General features: G+C 38.6%; 1 protein-coding gene and 1 long non-coding RNA gene across 3 annotated transcripts in view; both read right to left on the bottom strand.

Moving 5' to 3' along the window:
* LOC134258616 (uncharacterized) overlaps positions 1-23,403 on the bottom strand; it is a 29,544-nt gene extending 6,141 nt beyond the window's left edge. Inside the window, exon 1 of the mRNA XM_062741167.1 lies at positions 23,247-23,403. Within this exon, the coding sequence (XP_062597151.1) occupies positions 23,247-23,348 (102 nt within the window). The 5' untranslated portion in view covers positions 23,349-23,403. The remainder of the gene's footprint in view (positions 1-23,246) is intronic.
* LOC134258610 (uncharacterized) lies at positions 824-19,719 on the bottom strand. 2 transcript variants are annotated; one of them, XR_009990185.1, is made up of 3 exons: positions 19,602-19,719; positions 18,785-19,256; positions 824-939 (listed from the first exon to the last, which is right to left on the bottom strand). It is a non-coding gene; the product is annotated as an uncharacterized LOC134258610 (long non-coding RNA). The 2 variants fall into 2 exon arrangements; XR_009990186.1 differs by having other exon boundaries at positions 824-936.
* Positions 23,404-26,269: the final 2,866 nt, after the last annotated feature.

Genomic DNA, 26,269 nt, shown 5'->3' with positions numbered 1-26,269 from the left:
CCCTGTACAAGACGGAATGCGTTTCTCCAAGACCAAGGCTCGCAGAATACCTAATGTCACCATATTTCAAGAATTCATGAAAACGACGCACAATTGAATGTCCAAGAATGACAACTGAAGTTTTACTCATAGAAGACATAATGAAGTAATTTTACTCACCAAAATCTTGATAAAATAAATTACAAACTTTGAAACAACGTCCGTCCTCCAAGGATGTAGATGGGAGAAAAGGCAGAGTAACGGACCGCATGGTCAGAATTTCATTTGTTAGATTTTGATTGGTCAGATTTTGATTGGTCATTCTCTGCCTCTCCTACCACGGTAAGACATGGAACAAAATGACCATTACAAAGCACGGCTATAAAGTATTTCAGACTTTCACATTCAAGGAGGACAGTAGTATAAAGGGTCTAGATGGCGAGGTCAACTGAGTGCACTTTTGGGTCTGGGGGGGATAGGCGGGTCAAGCGAGTGCAACCCCTGGGGGAGGATAGCCGGTTCAACTGAGTGCAGCCCCTGGGGGGGATAGGTGGGTCAATAGAGTGCAGATTAAGGGGTCTGTGGGGGATAGCCGGGTCAATTCAGTACATATAATCCCCCTAAATACGGGGGTGTGTTTACACTGTGTTTACATTATACTATATACGCTGCTGCTACTACCATTCATAACGCTGCTACTACGATTTTGGCAGCGACTTTTATACCTGTTGCATCATCTGTAAGGGCCCTGTACAAAAAATACGTTTTACCTACGTTTTTATGCTGACTACGCAGGTAAATACTTGGCAGCGAGTCAAGTTTGTTTAGGGCCGTGTGCAAAAAAATATGCTTACCTATGCATTGTGACGTCATCCACTGTATAAATACTGCTTTTCTCCTACTTTCAGCTCATTCTACTGTCAGAGCCAGCTCCCTGCCTGTGGGGGGTCATGGATTCTACTAGAGAAAAACAGTTACATGCTCAGCGATTATTAGAATGGAAAAAAAGGGAGAGCGAATTAGATCAAATTCTTGATGAAAATAAAGAGTGAGAATTAGAGCTTAGGAAAAGAAATGCGGTAAGATTACAGAGAAGAGCTCTACAAGAAAAACAACGACAACAACAACTACAACAACAACGACAACGACAACTACGGGAGAGAGAATTAAATCAAATTCTTGATGAAAATGAAGAGCAAGAATTAAAGCTTCGGAAAAGAAATGCCATACTATTACAGAGAAGAGCTCAACTAGAAAAACAAAGACAGCAACAGCAAAGGACTAGGGCGCATGAGGGGTCAAAGTTACCTATTCATTCACCACCCAAACCCAAGGCCATATCCCAGTATTATCGAGTCAAAGTGAATCATAGGGTGCACTCTAAAAAATTTAAAGCTCAACAGGATTTTTACACTGTGATTTTTAAGGAGTTTCCAGAGGAAGAAAACAGAGGATTTGTTCGGCGATTATTCAGAGACATGTTACAAACTTTCAAATCGAAAATGCAGTGTAATCCTAACGATTACCTCCGCCTGAACATACGCCACAAATCTCTGGAATCAGAGATTTGGTACGAGTTTACTCAATGTAAACATTTTAACGAGGACGTCATTTTAGACAAGATTGAAGCCGTGCAACAATCCAGAAAGGGGTTCAAACTGGGCGACGGGGGCATGGAATTTGATATGTTTCGGGTCAAGTATCCCGAGGGAAGTGGTGGAGACAGAACCAAACATCTACAAGTGAATAAGGAGACTTTTAAGAACAATAAAAGAGCCATCGTTCGGATCGTCAATCCCTGGGATAAATTTTGTTTAGCTAGAGCCATCGTCGTGACTCGATTACACAGTCAAAAACCCGAACATCCAGACCCCGAATGGGAAAAACAATGGAAACGCATGAGGTCAGGAGATTTTAAATCCTTAGACCAGAAGAACCAAGCCATAGCCCTCATGGAACAGGCCGAGTGTGATATCACTCAAGCTTGTGGATATGCAGAGTGGACGAAATTACAAGAGGTATTATCTCCTCAGTATCGACTGAAAATATTTCAGTTCAAGTCTACTTCGACTAAACTCACCTTAGAGCGCATCTTCAAAGGCTGGGGAGACGGAACTTGTTTGAACATATTGTTAGACGACCATCATTACGATGCCATCATATCCATGCCTGGAGTAACGGGGAACCCCTATTACTGTGATCATTGCGACGTGGGGTACAGGAATGTCACAGACCATCGTTCCAAGTGTCCTTATCGCTGTACCTTTTGTTTAGGACAACACCCTAATTGTCCCGATGAAGGGATCGAGATTAAATGCCAGGAATGCCATGGAATGTTTAAGAACAGGACCTGCTACGAAAATCATTTAAGACCCCATAGTAAGAAGACCACCACTACTGTCTGCAATTTAATGGAACAATGCGAGAAGTGTCAGTCCTGGATACCTAAGAATTTATTCCCTCATCACAAATGCGGAGGACAGAAACAGTGTAAGATCTGTAAGAAAATCGTTGATACCGATCATCAGTGCTACGTACAACAGAAGCCCCAGAAGAAGAAGAAGGGGAAAGGGACCTTAGAGTTTTACATCTATTTCGATTTCGAATGCACTCAGGAAACCGGCATTCACGTCCCTAATCTGTGTGTGGCACACCGCGTCTGTCAACATTGCAGTCACTTACCCATAGACCAACCCTGTCCTCATTGTCAACACATGGGACCCCGTCAGCACCTATTTCAAGGACCAGACACCTTAAAGAAGTTCATGGACTGGTTATTACAACCCACTACAGGTACTAAGAATTCCACTTTAGTACACGACGAGGCCATCATCATCGCCCATAACTTCAAAGGCTACGACGGACAGTTCATTTTGAATCACCTGGTGCATTCCTCTTGCCTGAAACCTAACGTCATCATGACCGGCAGTAAGATCTTATACATGGAAATATGCGGACTGAAATTCATCGACTCGTATAGTTTCTTACCTTTTGCATTAGCCAAGATGCCCTCAGCTTTCGGATTCGACGAATTGAAGAAAGGCTATTTCCCCCACTTTTTTAATACGGAACAGAACCAGAATTACGTAGGACCTTATCCACCGGCAGCTTTCTACAAACCGGACGAAATGTCTACCAGTGGACGAAAAGCTTTTTTTGAATGGTACGACCAACAGAGGGGAAAAGTGTTTGATTTCCAGAAAGAGTTTGTAGGGTATTGCATCTCTGACGTCGACATTTTACGCCGATGCTGTGCACAGTTTAGAGCCACCCTCAAGAGTTTGGTCAATGTGGACCCTTTCCAGGAATCCATCACTTTTGCCAGTGCTGCTAATTTAGCCTACCGTCGACAATTCATGCCTGAAGACACCATAGCCATCATTCCGAACCTCGGGTATCAACCGGCACGACAATATTCTGCTAAAGCCTGTCGGTGGCTCACCTGGATGAGTCAACAGACTGGATGTCACATACGACATGCCAGAAACGGAGGCGAAATCCAGATCGGAAATTATACCGTCGACGGATACCAGGAAGCGACTCGCACCGTCTACGAATTTTACGGGTGCTATTGGCACGGATGCCCCACCTGCTATCCCAGTTTACAGACCGAAACTCATCCTCATCGGACCCAATTTACTTACCAGCAATTACACGAAGAAACCCTCAGAAGGACTGGCGATTTAGAAGACATGGGGTATACCGTCCGTGGTATCTGGGAGCACGATTTCGATCAGCAAGTGCAAAAAGATGAGAGTTTACAGCAATTTGTAGGAAACCTGGACATTCCGGATCCTTTGAAACCTCGAGAAGCCCTGTACGGAGGTCGGACCAATGCCACTAAATTATATTGTGAGGAAGGGGACATGAGATACGTGGACATCTGTTCCCTATACCCTTACGTGTTGAAACACAGACCATTTCCCGTAGGGCATCCCGAGATCATCACAGACGAGTTCCAGGACGTGAGAAATTATTTCGGTCTCATTCACTGTCGGGTCTTACCTCCCCGAGACCTCTATCACCCCGTATTACCTTATCGGACGGGAGGCAAGTTATTATTTCCCTTATGTCGCACGTGTGCCGAACGACAGGACTCTACGTCTCAAGATCGATGTCCACACACCGACCGGGAACGTAGTCTCACGGGTACTTGGGTGACGACCGAATTACATAAAGCCCTAGACATGGGATATACCTTAGATCGAATCTACGAAGTATGGCATTTTAAAGAAAGCAGTCAGGATTTATTCAGATCTTACATCGATACCTTCCTCAAGATCAAACAGGAAGCCTCCGGATTTCCCCCCGACTGTAAGACCTCAGAACAAGAACAAGATTACATATATCAAGTCTTATGACAAAACAGGCATCCGAATGGACATTCTCAGTATCGAGAAGAATCCAGTGAGAAGAACCATTGCTAAACTCTTTTTAAATTGTCTGTGGGGAAAATTTGCTCAACGCTTGTTATTACCCAAAACCAGATACTTGGACGAAGAAGAGGAATTACAACAACTCTTACAAGATTCGACTCTCGACATCAAGGGCATGCAACTCTTAGCCAATAAAGAGAACCCCAATGAAGACAAGATGCTAGTGAATTATCAAGACAAACAGGAATTCGTCGAAGAATGTCCCTTTGGAAACGTGGTCCTGGCTTGTTTTACTACCGCGCATGCCCGCTTACACCTCTACGAGACTTTACAACCTTTAGGAGATCGGGTCCTTTATTTCGATACGGACAGTATCATTTACCAACATCGGGAAGGAGCCTTTAATCCTACTTTGGGTAATAGTTTAGGAGAATGGACCGACGAATTAGACGGGGATCACATCATCAAATTCATGTCGGCAGGCCCTAAAAATTATGCTTACCGGACGGCCAAAGGAACCGAGGTTCATAAAGTCAAAGGAATCACTCTCAACTATCGTACCTCCCAGATCGTGTGCCTAGAGACTTTAGAAAAAATGCTGAAAGAAGAAATAGAGGAAGTCACAGTCCCTTATCCCGACAAAATCCAGAGGACTCGTGATCATGAGCTCGTGAACAAACCATTAGAGAAAAAGTATAGAATTGTATATGATAAGAGACAATTGTTACCCTCTTATAACACTTTACCTTATGGTTATTGATATGTTGATATGTTTGACTTTTTGAATTAAAAAAAATTGAATTGTTGTTTTTTATGTGTTGTTATTTTTCTTCTTCCCTATAAAAAGGGGAGCAATACAAATCAAAAGTTCAGTCATGACTGAGAAATTGCTAGATCAACCCATGCGTTATCCCCAGTATGCTCGGCTCTCAAAGAGAGAAGCTACTTTTGAGCAGGGATGGCCAGAACCTCTCTTAGGAAAAATACCAGACCTAGCTCGAGCCGGGTTTTATTACAGGGGAGTGAAAGATAAAGCTACCTGTTTTCATTGTGGAATGATTTTTGTGTAGAACATGCTTATTGGAACCCCAATTGTCCTTACATCAATCTGTATAAGGGACGAGGATGGGTGATGAATGTGTTCATTGCGGGTTTAGAACAGCAGGGATATAAACCTTTACCTGAGATCAAACCTCTACTGAACCCAGAACCAGACGTCCAGGCTCGAGGAAAATGTCACATTTGTTTAGACGAGGAATTACAAATCGTTTTTCTACCTTGCGGACACGTATGCTGCTGTGCTTTGTGTGCTCCATCCTTTCAGTTTTGCCCCATCTGTCGAGGCGCGAGATTCAACAGTCCAAACGCCTATTTCTGTGTTAACTATAAATAAGACCCTGAACCCAACTTTTCCTTCATTGATCAACATGTATTCCGAGGAGACACCCCTCCCTTCTTTTCAATTGAAACACGAGTTTACCATGGTGGTTGCTGGACCCTCGAAATCGGGCAAAACAGAATTCGTCAAGACATTAGTGAACAATCTAGACTGGATCACCCCCATGCCCGAAAAAATCGTCTGGTGTTATCGGGAATGGCAACCCACTTACACTTCTTTAAAAGAGAAGGTATCTTTCATCCGAAATATTCCAGAAGACGACGAGAAATTAGTAGCCAATTTGAGTGTGCCCCATTTACTCATTTTTGACGACATGATGGGAGGAAAAGCCATCGAATCGATTGTGGATTGGTTTACCCGTAAAGCGCATCATCGGAATACCAGTGTGATTTACATCACTCAGAATTTATTTGATCGAGCTGCTTCTCATCGCACCATTAGTTTGAATGCTCATTATTTAGTCTTATTCAAAAATCCCAGAGACAAATCTCAGATCAGTGTATTGAGTCGTCAGCTAGCTTTACCTCATTTGATGTCTGCTTATCAAGAAGCCACCCAGATACCTCACGGATATCTTCTCGTGGACTTGAGTCCCCATACCCCAGACCAATACCGATTGAGAAGTCGAATGTTTGAAATGTTGACTGTACACATGCCTCAAGAGTATAAATAAAAGTGTTTCACACTCTTCTGGGTCATTGTTCATTTCAATCTCATCATGGCTCCATCAGCCAAGAGTAAATTAGTGAGAACCTTACGACGTTTACAGCGGGAACGAGATCCCGCGAAGCGAGCCCATTTAATCGAATTAGGGCGTAAAGCCTTATTGAATTGGTTTGCCATGGGAGCTCGCAATTTAATAAAAGGGGTCTTACCTATCAATAAACAGACCCAAAAGTTTATTAATAATCATCGTCAAGATTTAAGAATCATAGCCGATCAATCGGCCAGTGATCAAGACAGAAAAACAGCTATTTTAAAACGCGGAGGTGCTGGATTTCTAGGTGGAGTCATCATTCGTCATTTATTTAAATGGAATAGTCCTAAAAAACGGCGGGTTCGTCGTTTAAAGAGTGTAGTGGTAAGAGTCGATAATAAGAAACAAAGAGTGTTTCCGGATTGGATGGTCCGTGTCGGAGGAGCAGCTCAAAAGAGCAGAAAAAAGAAGAAGAGAAAAGCCCCTCCCAAGAAGAAAAAAGCCCCTCCCAAGAAAACAGCGAAAAGGCGAAAATCTGCTCCTCAAACTCTAGCTCAACGTAAAGCCATGCCCGAAAGTTTAAAAAACGAAATCAATCAGTATTTCAAGGAACAAAGACAAAAGACCATAGGAGAGTTGCTCAAGAAACAAGCAGAACTGAGAATGGATCGTGCTATGGGACCCATAGGCAGTCAAAGAGCCAGTGATTTAGAAGTGTTTCCTCGAGTGAATGTGGGCATTCCCTCCTCCTCCTCTTCCTCCCCTGGAATTAAAGTTCCCATTCATGTCCCTAAAATCACACGTTTTCAACCCTTGACGGCCTCCACCCCTCAACTACCTAAAGGCCTGAGATATAAATGTCGATATTGTGGAAAAATTTATGTCAGGGAGAAAGCGAGAGATAAACACGAGAGCGACAAACACGGAGGATATGCCCCTCCTTAAGAGAGACACTATAAAAGGGAGTGACATGAGAGACTTCTCTTCATTGTTTTCAAAGATGGCCAAGAAGAAAAAGGGATGTTGTACGCGATTAAGAGCGCATGCCCCTCTTTTAAGAGTGTTATCGGACCCTCACTATTCCTCGTCTTTAAAAACGGGGATTTTAAAACATTGTTCTGGAGACTGTATTCTGAAAATTTGTGAGATCGTCTACAACCTATTAAAAGGGGTGTTACCTCTCAATTCGGCTCAGAAACGAAAACTAGCTCCAAAGAAACACATCTTAAGGAGACTGGTCCGACCCCAATCCATACAGAAAAGACGAGCTTTATTAGTACAACAAAAAGGAGGAGGTATTTTACCCCTTTTAATCTCAGCAGCACCTTTACTGTTGGATGCCGGACATTCTGTCTATAAAGCCATTAAAAAGAAGAGGAACAACAAGATACAAAAATGAGTCGTAAAATGGTGTTAGTACCTGAAGTTCTGTTGAATGAACTCAAAGGTAAACTCCCCAAACCTCCGGAATTTCAATCTACTCTGAGTATAGGTCAAGAATTGGACCAGATTACCAGACGTGAAGATTTAACTCCAGAAGAAAAAGTGGCTTTATACGGTCAAGAACTTCATCGGTATAGGAATTATTTACAACAAGCGAGAGAGCCAACGACTACCAAAAAAACCCCTGCACCCTTAGCCCCAGCAGCACCAGCCCCCGCAGCAGCAGCAGCAGCTCCAGCAGTAGCAGCAGCACCACTAGCAGCCTCAGACCCCGAGATCGATCAACAAATCATTCAAAGTGTGAATAAACCCATGCAAAGGAAAGCTGAATTATTATTAAATCATTTAAAGAAAACCAACGTCTTGACTTGGGATAAAGACGGAGAAATCAGTTATCGAGGTCAAAAAGTGCCCGATTCTAACATTGTGGATATAATGGCCGAAAACATGAGAACCAGATCCTTGAAAAATCGTCCGGTGCCTAAAGGATTAGATGAATTTGCTCAAGCTTTAAAAGAGACCCGTACTCCCATGACTTACTTGCAAAATCGAGACCTTATAAAAGCCATGCAGAAACCAGGAAAAATCAGTACTCCTAAAGGGGCTTTGAGTGACGACGACGACGAAGAGGAAGAGAGCGGATTTCAGGATGCTTCCTCTTCTTTTTTGACCCCTATTAGTCGACCTGTAGAGGCAAGATCAAGGGTGTTAAAAAAATTCACACCTAAATATAGTCCCTATCGAGCCCAAAAGCAATTAAAAGCCCAAGAAGAAGAAGCCAATAAGAAATTAGAACAAATCGAGGAAAATTGGCTATCATTGCCTAAGAAATGAAGAAGAAGAAGAAGAAGAAGAAGGGAGTAGAAGACATTTTAACAGAGATTTATTACGATCCTAAGAGAGGGTATGGAGGCATACAGACTTTGTATCGTCAGGTCAAAAGTCTGGGACATAAGATTTCTTTAAACACCATACGAGAATGGTTAAAAGAGCAAGATACCTATACCTTACATAAACCCATTCACCGAAAATTCCGGAGACAACAGACCAGAGTGACGGATATAGACGAACAATGGCAATTAGATTTAGCGGATGTGTCCAGTTTAAAGAAACATAATGACGGTTATACCTTTTTATTGTGTGCCATTGACGTCTTATCTAAATATGCATGGGTGGTGCCTTTAAAACAGAAAACGGGGAAAGAAATGATTCGAGGATTACAAGAGATTTTCCGACAAGACGGTCGACGTCCCGTCCGCATTCAATCGGATCAAGGCAAAGAATTTACCAATCGAGAATTCTTACAGGCGTTTAAATCCATTCATTTCTTTACCACTCGCAATACGGACACCAAAGCCAGTATCGTGGAACGATTTCAGAGAACCCTCAAAGCACGCATGTGGCGATATTTCACTCGGAATAAAACCAGACGGTATTTAGAGATCTTACCGGATTTAGTGTATGCTTACAATCATACCTATCATCGCAGTATCCAAAGAACCCCAGCTCAAGTGAAGCCCTCCAATGTGTTAAAAGTCTGGAAAACTTTATATGGGGAAGAATCATCACCTAAACCAAAACCCCCCAAGTTTAAAACAGGAGATAAAGTGCGCATCAGTAAAGCTAAACGCACTTTTGAAAAAGGATATTTACCGAACTGGACCACGGAAATATTTACCATTGCTCGACGAGTCCCCGGTCGGTATCCTTACGTGTATCGAGTACAAGATTATAACCAGGAGGAATTAGAAGGGACTTTTTACGAGAAAGAATTACAACAGATCATTAAAAAAGACGACGTGTACGAAGTAGAGGAAATCTTGGGGTATAAAAAGCGACGAGTCGGGAAGAAAATCATTCAAGAAGTCAAAGTCCGGTGGAAAGGATATCCCCCTAGTTTCGATTCATGGATTCCCCAAACGGATCTCATCAAATAACACCTCATTGGAAATGTTGTGGAGAGAATATTCCTCGAGAAGAAATTGTGTATTTTGCACAATTATTCATTTGTATTTCCCTCATCATCACCAGTGTGGTCATGTTAGCTTTACACGATTCTAATCGAGAATATTGGATGGTCTGTGTGAGTTCTTCGGTCGGTTACATCATGCCTAGTCCTACCATGATACATCATACCCCTAGGGTCAAGAAGACCAATTCACCCAGTTAATCCCGGAATCTAAAAATAGATACACCCCTCTATATAAAAAGGAGACACCATAACCCTAAGAAGATCATTTCTGATCTGAGTGAGGGACAGAGCACACACATCATGGATTTTTTAAGCTCAGAGTATCGTTGGAAAATAGTAGAACCTGAAGGGACTAGTCACAAAGGAGAATGGATGAAAAACAAAGAGACATGTATTCAAGATTTCTTTGATAAGAATCCAGGACAAACAGGTCTCAATGAAATCTACCTGTATAAGAGATTCAAGTTACCGGACCGCCAAAGAAGCAATCAGATGCTCTTAATAGGACCCAGTTCACCTAAATATGAAGAATTTAAATGGAAAGTCAATTACGTCTTGGCTCACCGAAGAGAGGGACCCGAGAAGACTTGGATTCAAGGAAAATGGATGAAAAAAGCTGGAGATTGTATAAAAGACTATGGCAAGAAAGTGATCCTAAAAGGATACGATATCATGGACTGTGCTTGTGAAACAGACTATTTGTACATGAGGAGACCTTTTCCCATACAAAAAGAACTGAAGAAAAGTTTTGAATGTTTGTTATTATAATGATGTTCTTGTTCTTGTTATTGTTATGAATAAAAAAATAAAAAGAAAAAACCAAAAAAATTCTAGTGTTGTTAGTTATTTTTTTCCCCTATATACACACATACAACTAAACGCTCTATATACACATAACAGAGCGCTCTATATACACTAGCTTTGTCATGATGACGTCACAATCACGGATTTGAATCGCTGCCAAGTAATACCTGTGTAGTCAGCATAAAAAACGTAGGTCTATCGTATTGATGCACACGCCCCCTAATTTTTTTGCACACGGTCCTTACAGGTATAAAAAGGTAGGTCAAAGGTGCACACGGCTCACAGCAGGTATATAAAGCGGAGCTGGGAGTACCCTGCACTCATTATTTAGCCATCATGTCTTTTGTGTGGAGAATTATCTATTGGATTGATGTAGAAAAAACAATATGCTATCACTGCAATGAGAAGACGAAAGAGATACATAAATACGTCGGCTACAACGATGCGGGAGAAGTTGTTGATTGGTACTGGGGATGTAGTAAATGTAGAGAACCTATGCCACACTGGATGGTAGATGACCCCCCTTCCATGGAGACTTGTGGTTGTAGCTGGTGCCTGAAATATTTCATCTGGAAGAAAGGAATTGAGAACATACCGCCTCCCCGATGGGTGAAAATGACCAGGAACAGACCTTTGAAAGAATGTATGATGTGCTACCAGGAAAAGACTCGAGGAAAATGGAAATGCGGACAATGCCGGCAATATCCGTGTTGTGAAAAGTGTGTGAAGAAACTCTTTGAGACTTCCTACAAGAAATGCCCCTTATGCCGATATGAAGGACAATAAAATTCTTTTTTTTTTTTTTGTATTTTTTGACTTGAATAAAAATTTGTGTTTAAAAATTCTTTGTTGTTTTGTTGTTTGTTTTAAAAATAACTTAAAAAATAAAAATTTAAAAAATAAAATAAAATAGATGAAAGGTTTTATCAAGAGGTATATAACAAACCCTCTCTCATTCTGAAAAAGGACACTGAACAAGTCAGACGTGTTTTTTGTTTCAAAGATGCAGTATCGTTGGTATTGTGAGAGTCCCATTAGTCAGTGTATGTACATGCAAGGAGGGTGGATGAAAACTAAAATAGGAGCCATCATGGATTTCTTTGAAAATCATCCAGGCTATTACCTGGAGAATGTGTGGTTGGAAAAAAGAATGAAAATTCCCTATCCTCTAACAGGATCTAGAGTGAGGGTGAAAATCAACCAACATTATCAGCAATTCAAATGGGTTACTTGTACTCAAAGGAATCGACTGACACCCATCAACACCATTCAGAATGAAAGTTCATGGTACTCGGACATTGGAGATTGTCTGAAATATTATTTCAAGATGGAGAAAAAAGGACTGATGTTTCCACCTCATTATTGTCCTACAGAGTACTTGTATTGTCGCATCCCCTTTTCCCAGATTAAAGACTCGGTGGAAAAGAAAGGACATTTGTTGACTCGAGTGATTGAGGACCGATCATCATCATCAGAAGAAGAAATAGATGTGTAAATTTTTTTGAATAAATGTTTTGAATTTTAAAAAAGTGTTGTTATAAATACAAAGGTCTTAAGGTCTAGAGTCTCAGTCTTAAATTGAACATGGCCGAGAGCAGTGGGTTTTACATGACTTTACCCAGTGATGGGTCTATGACCTCTTTTTCTAGCAATACGACTGCTCAATTTAAAACCTTATTACCACAATCCCTAGATTTAACCGACGGAGAATGGGAAGTGGCTTTAACAGAAATGATGTATCCCAATTCATTGAAAAACATTACAGAAAAGGAGGCTTATTTTGACATCCTGGTTCCTCAGTCTTTTGCTCACCATATCAAAAACCCCAATGTTTATGGCAGATTTAAAATGAAAACCTTAGACCCAATGCCATTACGTCAATGTCCTGTACTGCTCGATTGGGCTCATACTAAACGGCCTGCACTCGTTGAACTAGATAGCAAGATGGAAATTAGACGAATTCACTTCAGACCCGGGCCTTACACTCACCCAAAGGCCTTAACAGAGGAAATAAGTCTAGGACTAGAGAGATCATTGAAAAAAATATGGAAAACCCTTAGTGAGGGAAATGATCAAAAGTCTATGAAATTAGTATATTACGAGACCTATGATCGAGTGATGTATGAAATCAATGAAAAAATGCTTACTCCCTTATGCATTCGTTTCCCCACATCCCTAGCTTATAAGCTAGGCATGGACGGTCAGAAAGTATTTCTTCAGAACGATACAGAAAACATGACCAAATGGATCAACATTAGTTACTTGGGAAACAGTACTGTGGATTTATATGAAAATCTGAAATCCATGTATGTCTATTGTGACTTGATTCAACCCCAGACGGTAGGCTCCAATGCCTTGAAACTCTTAAGAGTGGTGCCTTGTACATTTCATTTGGAGGATTCAAAACAAGCCAAATGGGAACCCATTCGAGCGGAATATTTGAAACTACATGTAAGTAAAAAACATTTCGATACCATTGAGATTCACATCATGACTCCTTTAGGGACTCCCATGCCCTTTGTAAGTGGTAAATCAGTGGTGAAACTTCATTTCAGAAAAGTCTACTGAGATGAATGTACCGTTATTGTGTTCCATCTTATTGGGTGTGGTGGCTTGTCTGGTCTGCTGTCTGTATTGTATTCAGCCGTAAAGGGTATAAAAGGAAGTCCCCAGAGGATATAAAGGTCAGTTGAACAAGCGACATGAACCATGCAGTATCATCCCGGATTACTGAGACAAAGAGGACACAGTTGGACTTATCATAAAGGTTTATTACGTCAAAAAGGCGGAGCAGTAGGTTCTATCATCTCTGGATTGGTGGGAGCCCTTCCCTTGGATAATCTATCGGGAACTCCTCTTACAGGATTACTCAAATTGGGTAGGCTTTTAACTCACATGAAACCTCAAAAAGGAGGAAATTTTTTAAACTTCCTCTCGGCAGCAGTCCCTAACATACCCCTACCGGGCATAGGCTCAGGTTTGACTCTCAAAGAAGCGACCAAGTTAGCCATGGGGCCACAAAAAGGTCGAGGATTTGTCAAAGATCTACTCAAACATGGGAAAGAACAAGCCATCATGGCCGGAGTGAAGATAGGCAGGGATGTAGTGGGAAAAAGAAAAAACATCAGAAATGCTCTTTTAACCCACGGACTCAATGCGGCCAAAAATACAGGTCTATTTGCTTTCAATCGAGGAGTCTCTTTACCCTTTAGAAAGAAAAAGAAGAAAAAAGGACAAACAGGTCAAGGAAGAAGAAGAAGAAAAAGAAGAAAGCAGACAGGGAGAGGGAGAATCCTGTTAGCCCGAGGGGGTCCTAAGAGAAAAAGGAAAAAACAAGGAGGAATTCCTAAAAGAAAACGTCATTTAGATGTGTTTGACTGAGAGAGAGTATAAATAGGACAGTCCAGGGAACAGAAGGTTCATTTGTGAAAACTGAATCCTAGTAGACACATCATGTTACAGCCCGATTCCTGTGCGTGTGGGATGAACAATTTAGAATTGTTTCAAGTCCCTCCGACTAATATTGCTTTAGAAGACTCGAAATGGGAAGAATATTACCCCATTTCCAGTACTTTAGATTCCGACACCGCTCCCATCGAATTTGAAATTAAAGGACAAGGAGATCACTATCTGGATTTATCTCAAACTTATGTTCAAATGGTATGTAAATTTACCAAAGACGATGGAAGTAATCTGACTGGGGCGAACAGCACTTCCAGTCCCGTGAATAATATCTTACATTCCATGTTTACGGAAATCGATGTCAGTCTGAATGGCAAAATAATAACTCCGGGGACGGATACTTATCCTTACAAAGCTTATCTGGAGAAATTATTGTCTTACCGACCCAGAACTTTAAAGACACAGACGAGGGCCTGTAGTCTGTGGGAAAAAGATACGGCAGGACACATGGACGAAGTGGGGTTAGAGGCTCTTGGTGTAGCTCAAAATAAAACCTTTGATGTAACTCAGGGTCAAGATGGTGGTGCCGACACGGTGACCATTAACGAACCCATCCTCACAGCGTTACCGGCTAATTCTAAAAACGAAGGATTCCGAAAAAGACACCAAGCTATTGCTGACAGTAAGAAAATCAGTTTGCTGGATACTTTACATTTGGATTTGTTTCAACAAGATCGATTTCTACCTAATGGAGTGGACGTCCGTTTGCGATTTAATCGAGCTAGACCCTCTTTCTACATGATGATCAAAGGAGGAAGTACAGGAAAAGTGAAAATATTGAGTATGATCTTGTGGGTGAGAAAAGTCAAACCCACAGCAGTCATGATGAATACCATTAATCAGAGTTTGAATACCCACAGAGCCAAATATCCCTTGAGAAGAGTGGAAGTGAAAACCTTTACCATTCCCATAGGGACCCAGTCTAAGATAACGGATCATCTGTTTCAAGGTCAGATGCCTAAACGTCTCATTTTAGGCTTTGTGGAGAATGCGGCCTTTAACGGAGATAAAACTAAAAATCCCTTTCATTTCCAAAACTTTGGGATCAAGAAATTAGATGTCAGTATCAACGGAGAGACCATGAGTACTCGTTGTTTTGAGCCTAATTTCAACGACGATTTATATCTGAGATCCTATCTCAGTCTGTATCAAGCTCTGGGGAAATTAGGAGAAGATTGGGCTCCGGACATTACCCTAGAAGAGTATAAAAGCGGCTACACTCTATGGGGCTGGGATTTCACTAAAGATCAAGAAGCGCAATCGGATAAATTCCACATCATAGAAACAGGAAATCTGAGAGTAGAAGTGCAGTTTACCAACAATACGGTTAACACCATCAATTGTGTGGTGTATGCAGAATTCGATAACTTATTAGAAATTAACAAACAGAGAGAAGTGAGCATTGATTACTAAAAAAAATGGATACGGGACAATTGAGAGAAGTCTTATCCAGAGAATTCAAGAGTTCTTTTGGAGGCGTGTATCCTGTAGATTTATTACCGGATCAATTAAGACCTGGAGAAAAAGCTGTCGTGGTCAATACGGATCCTCAAGATCGACCTGGAGAACATTGGGTGTGTCTATATGTGAGCAATCCCGTGGTGGAATATTTCGATTCTTATGGATTTCCTCCCTTACAAAAAGAAATTCAAGATTTTATCCAGCGTCATGCTCAACAATGGATTTATAATCCGTATCGCTATCAAGACTGGAATACCGATGTGTGTGGACAATATTGCGTGTATTATTTACATCAAAGAGACAAGAAAAGAAAGAAAACCGACGAGTGGCTATTCCCCTTTGACCAGAGTACGGCTTTACAAAGGGACAGATACGTAGCGAATTGGTTTAAAAACACTTATCATAAATTACCTACGGGTCATGGACAAAAGTGTCAATGTTTTTATCAAAATGTATTGTAAATGAGTTGTTTGTTGTTTGTTGTTTGTTGTTACAAAATAAAGAATGAAAAAAAAAAATCTGTGTTCTTTGTTTTGTCTTTTGTTAGTGTTTTCAGTAAAAAAATCCAGTTTGAACTGGTTAGGCTAGACTGAGCTTTTGACTGTGAAGTGTGACGTCATAATCTTGAATCGCTGCCAAGTATTTACCTGTGTAGTCAGCATAAAAAAAAACGTAGGTCTATCGTATTTTTTGCACACGGGTCCCTGACTTGAATCGCTGCCAAGTATTTACCTGTGTAGTCAGCATAAAATAAAAAACGTAGGTAAAACGTGCACAGGCCCCGCCCCCCACAGCAGGTATATAAAGCGGAACTGGGAGTACCCTGCACTCATTATTTAGCAAGCGAATTCCAAGAATATTAGACATGGAGATGGATAAAGATAAATTTGCCTTATTAGAAAAGAGAATGACGGAACCTATGGAGGGGGATCACGAAGCTCCTCAACAAAGAAGAATGGAGTTGAAAACCTTGGATCCGGAACCTAAGAATGAATATTTACCCCTGAATGAGCCTGTGAAGGATCCTAAATGTCCAATATGCCACCCGGAGACCTGGGAACCTACGGAGGGGGATCACAAAGCTTTTCAACAAAGAAGAATGGAGTTGAAAACCTTGGATCCAGAACCTAAGAATGAATATTTACCCCTGCATGAGCCTGTGAAGGATCCTAATGATCCAGACAGAAGTTACTCGATAGCCATTAATTGGACTTTCATTATTAAAGAGCCTAAAGAAGAAGAAGATATAGACATGTTTCTGAGCAACCAAGATGATTTCTTCTTTGGTTTCCAGTATTTGATTATACAAAAGGAAAGACATCCCTGGACAGGAGAACTGCATCAAATCAGGGGATTCATTCAAATGAAGGAACCAGAAGGAGGACTGACTATGTGCAGACTTCATATCGCTGCTGATTTTGCCATGTCTCACAGTACTCCAGAATTGGAAAGTATGTTTTACAAGCAAGGAGGTGACTATGAAGAATATGGTGTTCTGAAACCTGAGGAGAGAAATAAGGAATTGGAGCCCAGAGATTGGATAGAATGGGAAATAGGAGCTTGGAAGAAACCTGAAGCTATTGCAGCCAGAGAAGCTAGGAAGAAACAGTTCTTAAAGAATGTGAGCTGGTCAAGATGTGAATAAAAAAAAAAAAGATTTGAACTGTTATTTATTGTTAGATCTCAATAAAAAAGAAAAGAAAAAAAAAATGGTGGGTTTTTTGTCATTTTTAAAAAATAGGTTATCTCCCTTTAACCATAGATTTTTTCAAAAACACCAAAACAAAAAGTGTTGAGGGTTTTTTTAAAGATTGATAAAAATAAATACAATTTTAAAAAAGGTATAAATAGTAAACATGGTATAAAACACACCTCAGTTGTGGACTGGCTTCATTATGGGTAACACCTCCAGTAAAGAAATGAGTCAGAACACTAGATTAAAGGAAACTGAATGGTTACTTATACAGGAGGGAGGAAAAGATATCATACCACCTCCCTTGATGGTAGAACATCCTGCAGTATTTATACCACCTCCCTTGATGGAAGAACATCCTGTAGAATATAAACCTCAGGAGGAGGAAAAAGAAAACATAAGACCAAACAACAAACTCTTGGAGGATATTAAGGCTCATTATCAAAACAAACAGAAAGAAAATACAGGCAATGGATATATTGCTTACTTAAAACAAGACAGAGGTAGAATAGCCAATAATTGGATATTTAATTTAACTGGGTGCCGACAGGAAGATGTAGATCAAATCATTGGAAGTGATTATCAATACTTGATCTTACAAAAAGAAAGGCATCCAGAAACTGGAAAACTTCATCATGTGAGAGGATTCATTCAAATGAAAAACAGAGTTCAAGGGAGATACCTGTACAGAAAGATTCATAAATTAACCTGTTTTGAGATGTCTTACAGCACCCCAGAATTGGAAAGAACCTTTTATAGACAAGGTGACTATGAAGAATATGGAGTTCTAAAACCTGATGTGAGAAACAAAGAATTAGTTCCAAGAGATTGTAGATTTACCTGAATAAAAAAAAAAAAACTTGTTTTTTTTTTTTTAAAAATTCTTGTTGTTGTTCTATAAAAACAAGGGTGTTTTAAAAAATAGATTCATTTTACATCATGAGTCTCCAGGAGATACAAGGTGATTTACTCAACTGTGAGGTAGAAGCTATTGTTCATCAATGTAATTGTTTAACTGTAAAAGCTCATGGATTGAGTCAAAGTATTGCAGAGAAATTCCCACAAGCTAATCTCTATGCCACTCGCAGACCTCTAGGGACTAGAAATTTAGCCGTAGAAGAAGATAGAGGAATTCCAGGCACTATTAAGGTGTTTCCCTCACAAACCCCTGTGGTCATTTGTTTACTAGCTCAATGGGATTATGGAAAAGCAAGTCACCGACCTAAAAGAATTTCCACTTATCAGGATACCCCACAAAACAGAGAGCAATGGTTTCAAGCCTGTTTACAAGAAATGGGGGAAAGTTTACCTTACCAGACTTATGCTTTTCCTTACAAGATTGGGTGTGGACTAGCCCAAGGAAATTGGATTCATTATAGACATTATATTGAACAATTTGTACACACTTATGAAAAACATGTGTACATTCTTCATCATCATCATCATTAATTGTGTGTTTTCATGTGATGTAAAATAAAGAAGAAAAAAAAAAAAGTACCTTTTTATCTGTCATACTCTAATGTCTGTTTTAAACAGGAGATGAAGGTCCACCGCAATCCCCATGCACTCATAAGCAGATCTCTGGGGGGGGGGGGGGTCAGTAGAAACACTCAAGTAGTTTTTTTTTCTTTTCCCCTGTGATATAATGTCAAATATTTTAATGGAAAATTCAGAAATTCATCAGTAATTGGAGTCAAAACTTGCTATCTTTATAGTATTGATTTCCATTATCAGATTTTATTTTTTTTATTCCATTTTAAAAATATAAACATTTTAAATAATTATCTTAATAATAATAATGAAATAAATTAAAATGATATCTCATTGAAACTTTTTTTTTTAGATTCAAGTTTTTGTTTTTATGTTAGTTATTTCACTGTATATTTCCCAAAGGAAGACCAACAGCCAGGCTTCACTTCACTTAGAGAATGGATTGGTTAGGAACAAAACATATCTTCCAGGTTTGAGGACTGTATAGAAAAATAAAACCCATTTTTGTTATTATGATTTAAATTACATGAGACAATGTCTCTTATAAATGTAATACAAAAATAATATCTCTTATATATATGGATTCCTATACTCTAATCATATTAAATGTCATTTGTAAAATGTATTTTTTAAAGACAGATTTTATTTAGGATTGACTTTTTAAATGATGACATGAATAGCAGGCCATACTTTAAGCACATGACAAAAACATTCTCTCAAATTACACAGAAATGGATTATTTAGCATAGCTGACATTAAACATATAGATGAGGGATAACATAATCACAATTATAAACAATGTGAAACAACTTTAAACGACCTACAAGGTAGATTACAAGCCTTTTTCACTGGGGTAAAATCTCGCCGAAATTCGCTATGGCCGCCGAACCCGAACCCGACTGTATAAAGATGAAGTCATAAAAATAACATAACACTGATGTAGTATTACATGATTTTTTTTTTATTTTATTTCTTAAAAACTAACAATGCTTCTAACTGTCGAATTCTCCTCCGAAATCGTATTCGATCCGCTACTAATTGCATCCAGGGACTTCTCCGGTCTTCGGGGGGTAATTCGTAGATTTGATTGAGGCTGGTATTAAAAGTCACGGATTTCCTAGCCTGTGTGAAATTTCCAGGTATTTCATTCCGTATTGAATACATACTTTCTTCATCGCATCTATGTCCTGCCACAGTAAAATCACTTTGCCCGCTTGGGGATGGGTCAGGAAACTGTAAGGCTTTCCGAAATAACGGGTCAGGTTCAGTCCGTACCATTTCTGGGGCAGAATTGTTTTCATATGTAGACATAGAAAATGCATGGTAGCTAGTCTCCCCATACGACCCCCCTGACTTGAATCGCTGCCAAGTATTTACCTGTGTAGTCAGCATAAAAAACGTAGGTCTATCGTATTTTTTTTTGCACACGGCCCCCCTCACAGGTGATGCAACAGGTATAAAAAGGTAGGTCAAAGGTGCACACGGCCCCCCTGACTTGAATCGCTGCCAAGTATTTACCTGTGTAGTCAGCATATTTTTTGCACACGGCCCTAAACAAACTTGACTCGCTGCCAAGTATTACCTGCGTAGTCAGCATAAAAACGTAGGTAAAACGTGCACTCGCCCCACAGCAGGTATATAAAGCAAAAAACTGTAAAATTTGACAATCAGTCTTGCTTGACACTTCGAACTTGACAGACGTGAAAATAGTATGGCAGAAGCAATGATGAATACTCCACACAACCCCAGCTATGTGATACCTGAAGGGTATGTAGGAGCCCCCATGCCAGAGTCACAGGATGCAGTGGGATTAGATTTGGGTATGTATAATCTTCCAGCATATGCGAATAAAGAAGATATGGGCCTATTAAATACAACTCTGGCTGGGATTGTCAACATGCTGTCTGGTCTTGACAACAAGCTGACTGATCTGAAAAGTTACATCACTAAAATGAAAGGAGGAAGCACTTACCAGAAAAAACAAGGGGGATCAGGAGAAAAAAAGAAAACCAGACAGACGGATCCATGCTACATCTGCAAAGAGTTAGGGCATTGGGCCCCAGATTGTCCCCGAAAAAAACAGGATTCGTGCTATAAGTGCGGGAAATCTGGTCATTGGGCTAATCAGTGTACAGAGAATGAGGAGGATCAACAATTGGTTAAAGAAATACAAAAACTGGAGAAAAAGCCTCAGGAACCCAAGAGAAAACTACCCCTGATGACCGATAAGGCCCAGAAGAAGAAAAAGTAAATTGTTGTATTTTTTTACTTGAATAAAATCTGTGTTCTTGTTTCTATTGTGTGTTATTGTTTTTTTTTTCCATTTTCGGAAAATCACTGTGAATGAGTGACGTCATAATCAAATTCTTTTGACTCGCTGCCAAAATCGTAGTAGCAGCGTATAGTGTATAATGTAAACACAGTGTAAACACACCCCGTATTTAGGGGGCTATATGTAATGAATTGATCCCGGCTATCCCCCACCAGGGGCTGCACTCCGTTGAACCCCCTATCCCCTCCAGGGGCTGCACTCGCTTGACCCGGCTATCCCCCCAGACCCAAAAGTGCACTCAGTTGACCTCGCCATCTAGACCCTTTATACTACTGAGGACACTTATTGATTACAATAAAAAATTTTAAGTAAACTTAAATTTATTTTTGTAGGAAAATATACAAATATTAAACAGACGTGATTGACTCTGAGGTATCTTTTATCTCAAGCTCACCGGGATATATCATATAGAATAAGAATGAAAGCAACCATTGCTAATTGACAATACGTCGTCAATAGCACAATTGGTGCCCATGGGAACTCCAATAGATTGGTCTCCAACAAAAAACATAGATATTGACAATTAGAAAGGAAAGCATCTTTTTGATGTCAGCTTCAGAGTACTTTTGTGTACACTCAAGATGTTGTTAACAAAATAATTTTGCAAATGACCAATGACAAGGTAAGTAAATTTACGAGTTCGTTTTTAATTGAAAAACCAAACTGTCAATGATATAAAAATTCTGGACTTGAATTTATTGTTTGGAATGGTTGTATATAAAGTTGAAAAGTTGTAAGTTTTTAAGCCGTCAATTTTGTAAAACTTTGTAATTTCATAGTGTCCTAAAGTTCCTTTGAATACTGTAAATTGAAGAATTAAGACAACATTTTTGAACATATTTATGCCAAATAAAATAGTTCAAAAATAATTTTTTCCATCTGAGAATGGCAAATTATGCCAAAATTGTTTTGATTTTAAACTTAATTCTATTTCTACAAAGATAAAGAGTAGAAGATATGAAAATTAAATTAATATAAAATTTTGCATTTTGTGATGTATGTTTTGGAAATGCTGAGGAAGGTTGCCTCTACAAAAATTGTGAATTTCATGACCTCTAGCGTCAGGTATTCTGGTTTTAGGGCGAGGCTCTGTTGATGATATAGTGAAAATGCATTAATTCTTTGAAAATATTCTCTGCTCCTTGGTATTTAAGCCAATGAACTATGTACATAATTATGATGAGGAAGATTGCCTCTTTGAAATCTGCTTTTTGTTGGTATTGATCAAACATTTATAATGAGCAAGAGTGCCTTTTCCAAAATTGTGAAATGTCTGGCCCCAGGGTCAAGGGTTGGGCACAACTGATTAAAGAGTGAAACATGCATATTTTCTTTGTTCCTCTGCTTTGTCTGTGGGTATGAAGTAATCAAAGTAAATATGCCAAGGGTATAATTATAATGAGCAATGGTGTCTATTTAAAAATTGTGAAATTCATGGCTTTTGGTTCAAAACACGAACCAAATTGATTTTTTGGAAAGTTGTTACATGATGCTCAGGTGACTTATAAGAAGGCCCCTGGGCTTCTTGTGTAAGAATTTCAATTTATACAAATAGTTTTGAAGTATTATTACAGAAATGAATGCTTTAATACAGCTTACTAAAATAGAAGAGACATAAACCTGAATTTGACTTTTTAATATGTTTTAAAATTTGGACATTAATTGATTTTGTGTGATTTGTGTACATGCGCTATATATGTATATGAAGTCTTTTACTACGCTTATATCGCTTAATAATTTTAAAACTCGTACATATAATTTTGTATTAAGTTCTAGAGTTAAAACCTTTTTATTTAAATCATAACCATTTTTTAAAAAATTAATAGTTATGAATTTACAAAGGATAATTTGCAAACCATATTTTTGGCAGACTGGCTCCTGCTCTTTAGATAAAAAATTAAAAAATTGTTTTAAAAATTATAGAATTTCATCCTATTTATGCATTAGTAGTACATCCTTTTCTTTTTAGAAATGGTTTGGGACTATAAAACTTGAATAAACTTAAAACAACAAAAAAAAAAAAAAAAAAAAAAAGCCCTATGACTTGTGTCCAGTCAGTAAATATAATTAAACATTAGTAACTAGTTATTGCAATTTTACTGTTCAACGTTAACGTTCTAGTTTAAGATTAACTCACCCTATTTGCGTTACACTGAAAAGGCCTTTGGAATCCTTCAACGTATCCCTTATCTGAAAGTACAGCTGCCCATACTATGTACAGCGCCAGCAACATCTTCATCGTGAATAAAAAACTATAATTCTTTGAAATAACCTGTAAAACTTTAAAAAGGTGTCAATCCCTCCAAAAGTTCACTGCGTGCAAACATACAAATAAATGACATTAGAGACATAGTTAATCATGATCGGTCGAAAAATTGTCAAATTAATGTTTCACTGTGTTTTTATGAATAAACAACTTTATTTCAAAGTGGTGTTAGGGTTAAGGATAGCCTTTTCGAAGATCTAAAATGTTTATTCAACTTGTATAATTGACGTGATGTTTTTTCCTTTGAAGATCACTGTGGTTTTATTTTTGATACACCATGACTAACTGTGATCTAACAACAATGTTCTATCAAAAACAGAGCACGCCAGAGTGATGATGCACCAATTCTTATGACCCTTGACCATATACACTGAATAAGGAATAAATATACATGTAAAACAAAGTCATGTAAATATAGTTGAGGTATAACTTTCCTAACGTAAGAAAATTAAATTTTGCACTCGCCGATTTTAAATCCAAAATGGAATTTACACAGCAAATTTTTTAATGATTCAGAAGGTTTTTAATTGACTCTCAAAAATTTGAAGTGTAATTTGCATGAAGTTTATTAATTCCAACACAAATTGCTACATCCAGTCAAAAACTCGCAGAACATCTTGGTCAAAAGTGGACATTCTCCCTTGCGGTAATCGTTAACCGTTTAAATTGTCCAATTAGTATTTTTTTTAGTGTTTAAGAGTAACCGACATAAGGAATTTAGCAAGATAATTTCGGTTTCCATCGAGAATTGCCATAGCATAAAATCACAACCGTCATCCATGACGTTTTTTCATTGGTCATTTAAGGAGGTATTTCATAACTATGGCACGCCAAATTCACAAAAATGAGCTAAACATAATTTCACGGTTGTTAAACTAGGTTTATCAGTTGTAAAATATAGTTTACGGACTGTAAACTATAGTTAATAACGATAATCTGTATTTTACATCTGTAAATCATAGTTAACGCGATCATCTATGTTTCAGAAACGTAAACTATACTATCGTACTTAACACTGAAAACAATCATTTGCGATTGCAAAACATAGATTATCTGATAAATACAGTTTCATGATTTGTAAACTATGGTTTACAACTCTTAACTACAGTTAACGATCTGATAAATATAGTTTCACGATTTGTGAAACTCTGATTAAAAACCCTTAACTATAGTTTACGATTGTAAATTAAAATTAACAGACGTGAATCTATGATTATCAATAAAATCTATTGTTAACGTTTTATTACAGACAAATAAACTTAGATTAGCATTCGTAAACTATGGTTAACAACCGTTAAATATAGTTTTTCTGATGAAAACTATTGTTAACAAATCGTTAACTATACTTCACGGATTGTAAACTATAGCTTACAGTCGATAAACCTAGTTTATCAACTATGAAACTATGTTTAGCTCATTTTTGTGAATATGGCGTGCCATACATAAACGCGCTAGCGCATCATGAAAAATGTGCTGGCGTGCAAGATATGCACCAATATTTGCATATCCACTACTCTCTCCCACTATGAACATCTAGCCATCAACTGCGTTCATTGGACTATAGACGCAACTGCTTCCACTATGACTGCAAGTGCTCTAGCTCACTCGTGTAGAACAAGCTCTCCTACACTCATACACCGTGTTGAGAAGTATATATATGAAATGTTTCGTAAAAGGACTAAATATAAGTTTTTAATGATATTTTTTGGAAAAAAAGGAATTCAGAACAATTTGAAATTGCTGTTTGATATCTTTAAAAATTTAATTTTGGTCAAAGTATTTAATTGTAAAATAAAACTTTTAAAAAATTGAATAAAACTCCATATTTTTATTTTTTCGTATCATGCATACTTGTACAAAGAACGATAACTATTCAAACTTGGGTAATAACATTCAAAAAGAGAAAATTTCTTTAACTAGTAGATCTATATCTATTTCAAGAAAAAATAAATAGAAAAAGTACCCAAAAAATCACAGAAAAGACTACTGGAGTAATAATCATAATAAATTTTTGTCATAGTGTTTAATTATTGATTTTTGTCAGAGGATTTCAATAACGTTGATCGATGACGTCACGACTGCATCAAAACAAAAATTAAGAGAATGTGATGACGGCGCTGCTTGTATCCAGATAACTGTGTTTGAGAGGGAAATACTTTTATTATAAATTGTGATTTATTAGAGAAAAGGAGTATTGATCAGTGTATTGATTTTAAAGCCGTATGGTTTTCTTTACTGAAGACAGAAGAAGCTGCGTCCTTATGTAAGTCAGGATTTCCTCTGATATTCTTGTCAACATCAAAGAATGCAAATATAAGTAATAAACAACGATTATTTAGTGAACATGGCGTAATGAATAGCAATAGCTCTGCTGGCATATTTTCCATGATGCGCTAGCGCGCATCATGGAATATGCCCATACTACCCATAGTCCTCTGCATCTCCGCACACAGAGAGGTTTGGTACAAACGAACTCTGGCGGAAGTTTGGGAATATGCCAGCAGAGCAATTGCTATTCATAACGCCATGTTCACTAAATAACGTTGTTTATTTCTTAAATAATTCACACTAAGCTTGTATCATTGTTCTCAGGTAAATCATAACATTTTATATGACCAACGTAAAAAAGAGCCCGTGATTCAAAAAGTTTAGCGCGCTGTATTTCTTTGAACTTTAGAACTACAGTACCTCGCCCATTCAAGTCTCAACGCCATGGATGACAGTTGTGAGATTGAGCTTATAATGGCAATTCTCAGTGGAAACCGAAATAATTGTGGGAAAATGCCTTATGTCAGTCAATCTTAACACTTGTAAAAATTATACTAAATAGACAATTTAAACGTTGAACGATTATCGTAGGGGCAAACGTCAACTTTTGATCAAGATGTACAGCG

Source organism: Saccostrea cucullata, unplaced genomic scaffold, assembly GCF_032062105.1.
Source record: "Saccostrea cucullata isolate Sc308-1 unplaced genomic scaffold, CSIRO_AGI_Scuc_v1 ctg2339, whole genome shotgun sequence".
NCBI lineage: Eukaryota > Metazoa > Mollusca > Bivalvia > Ostreida > Ostreidae > Saccostrea > Saccostrea cuccullata.
Note: the sequence above shows the minus strand (reverse complement) of the source record. Positions and strands in the feature narration are given on the sequence as shown.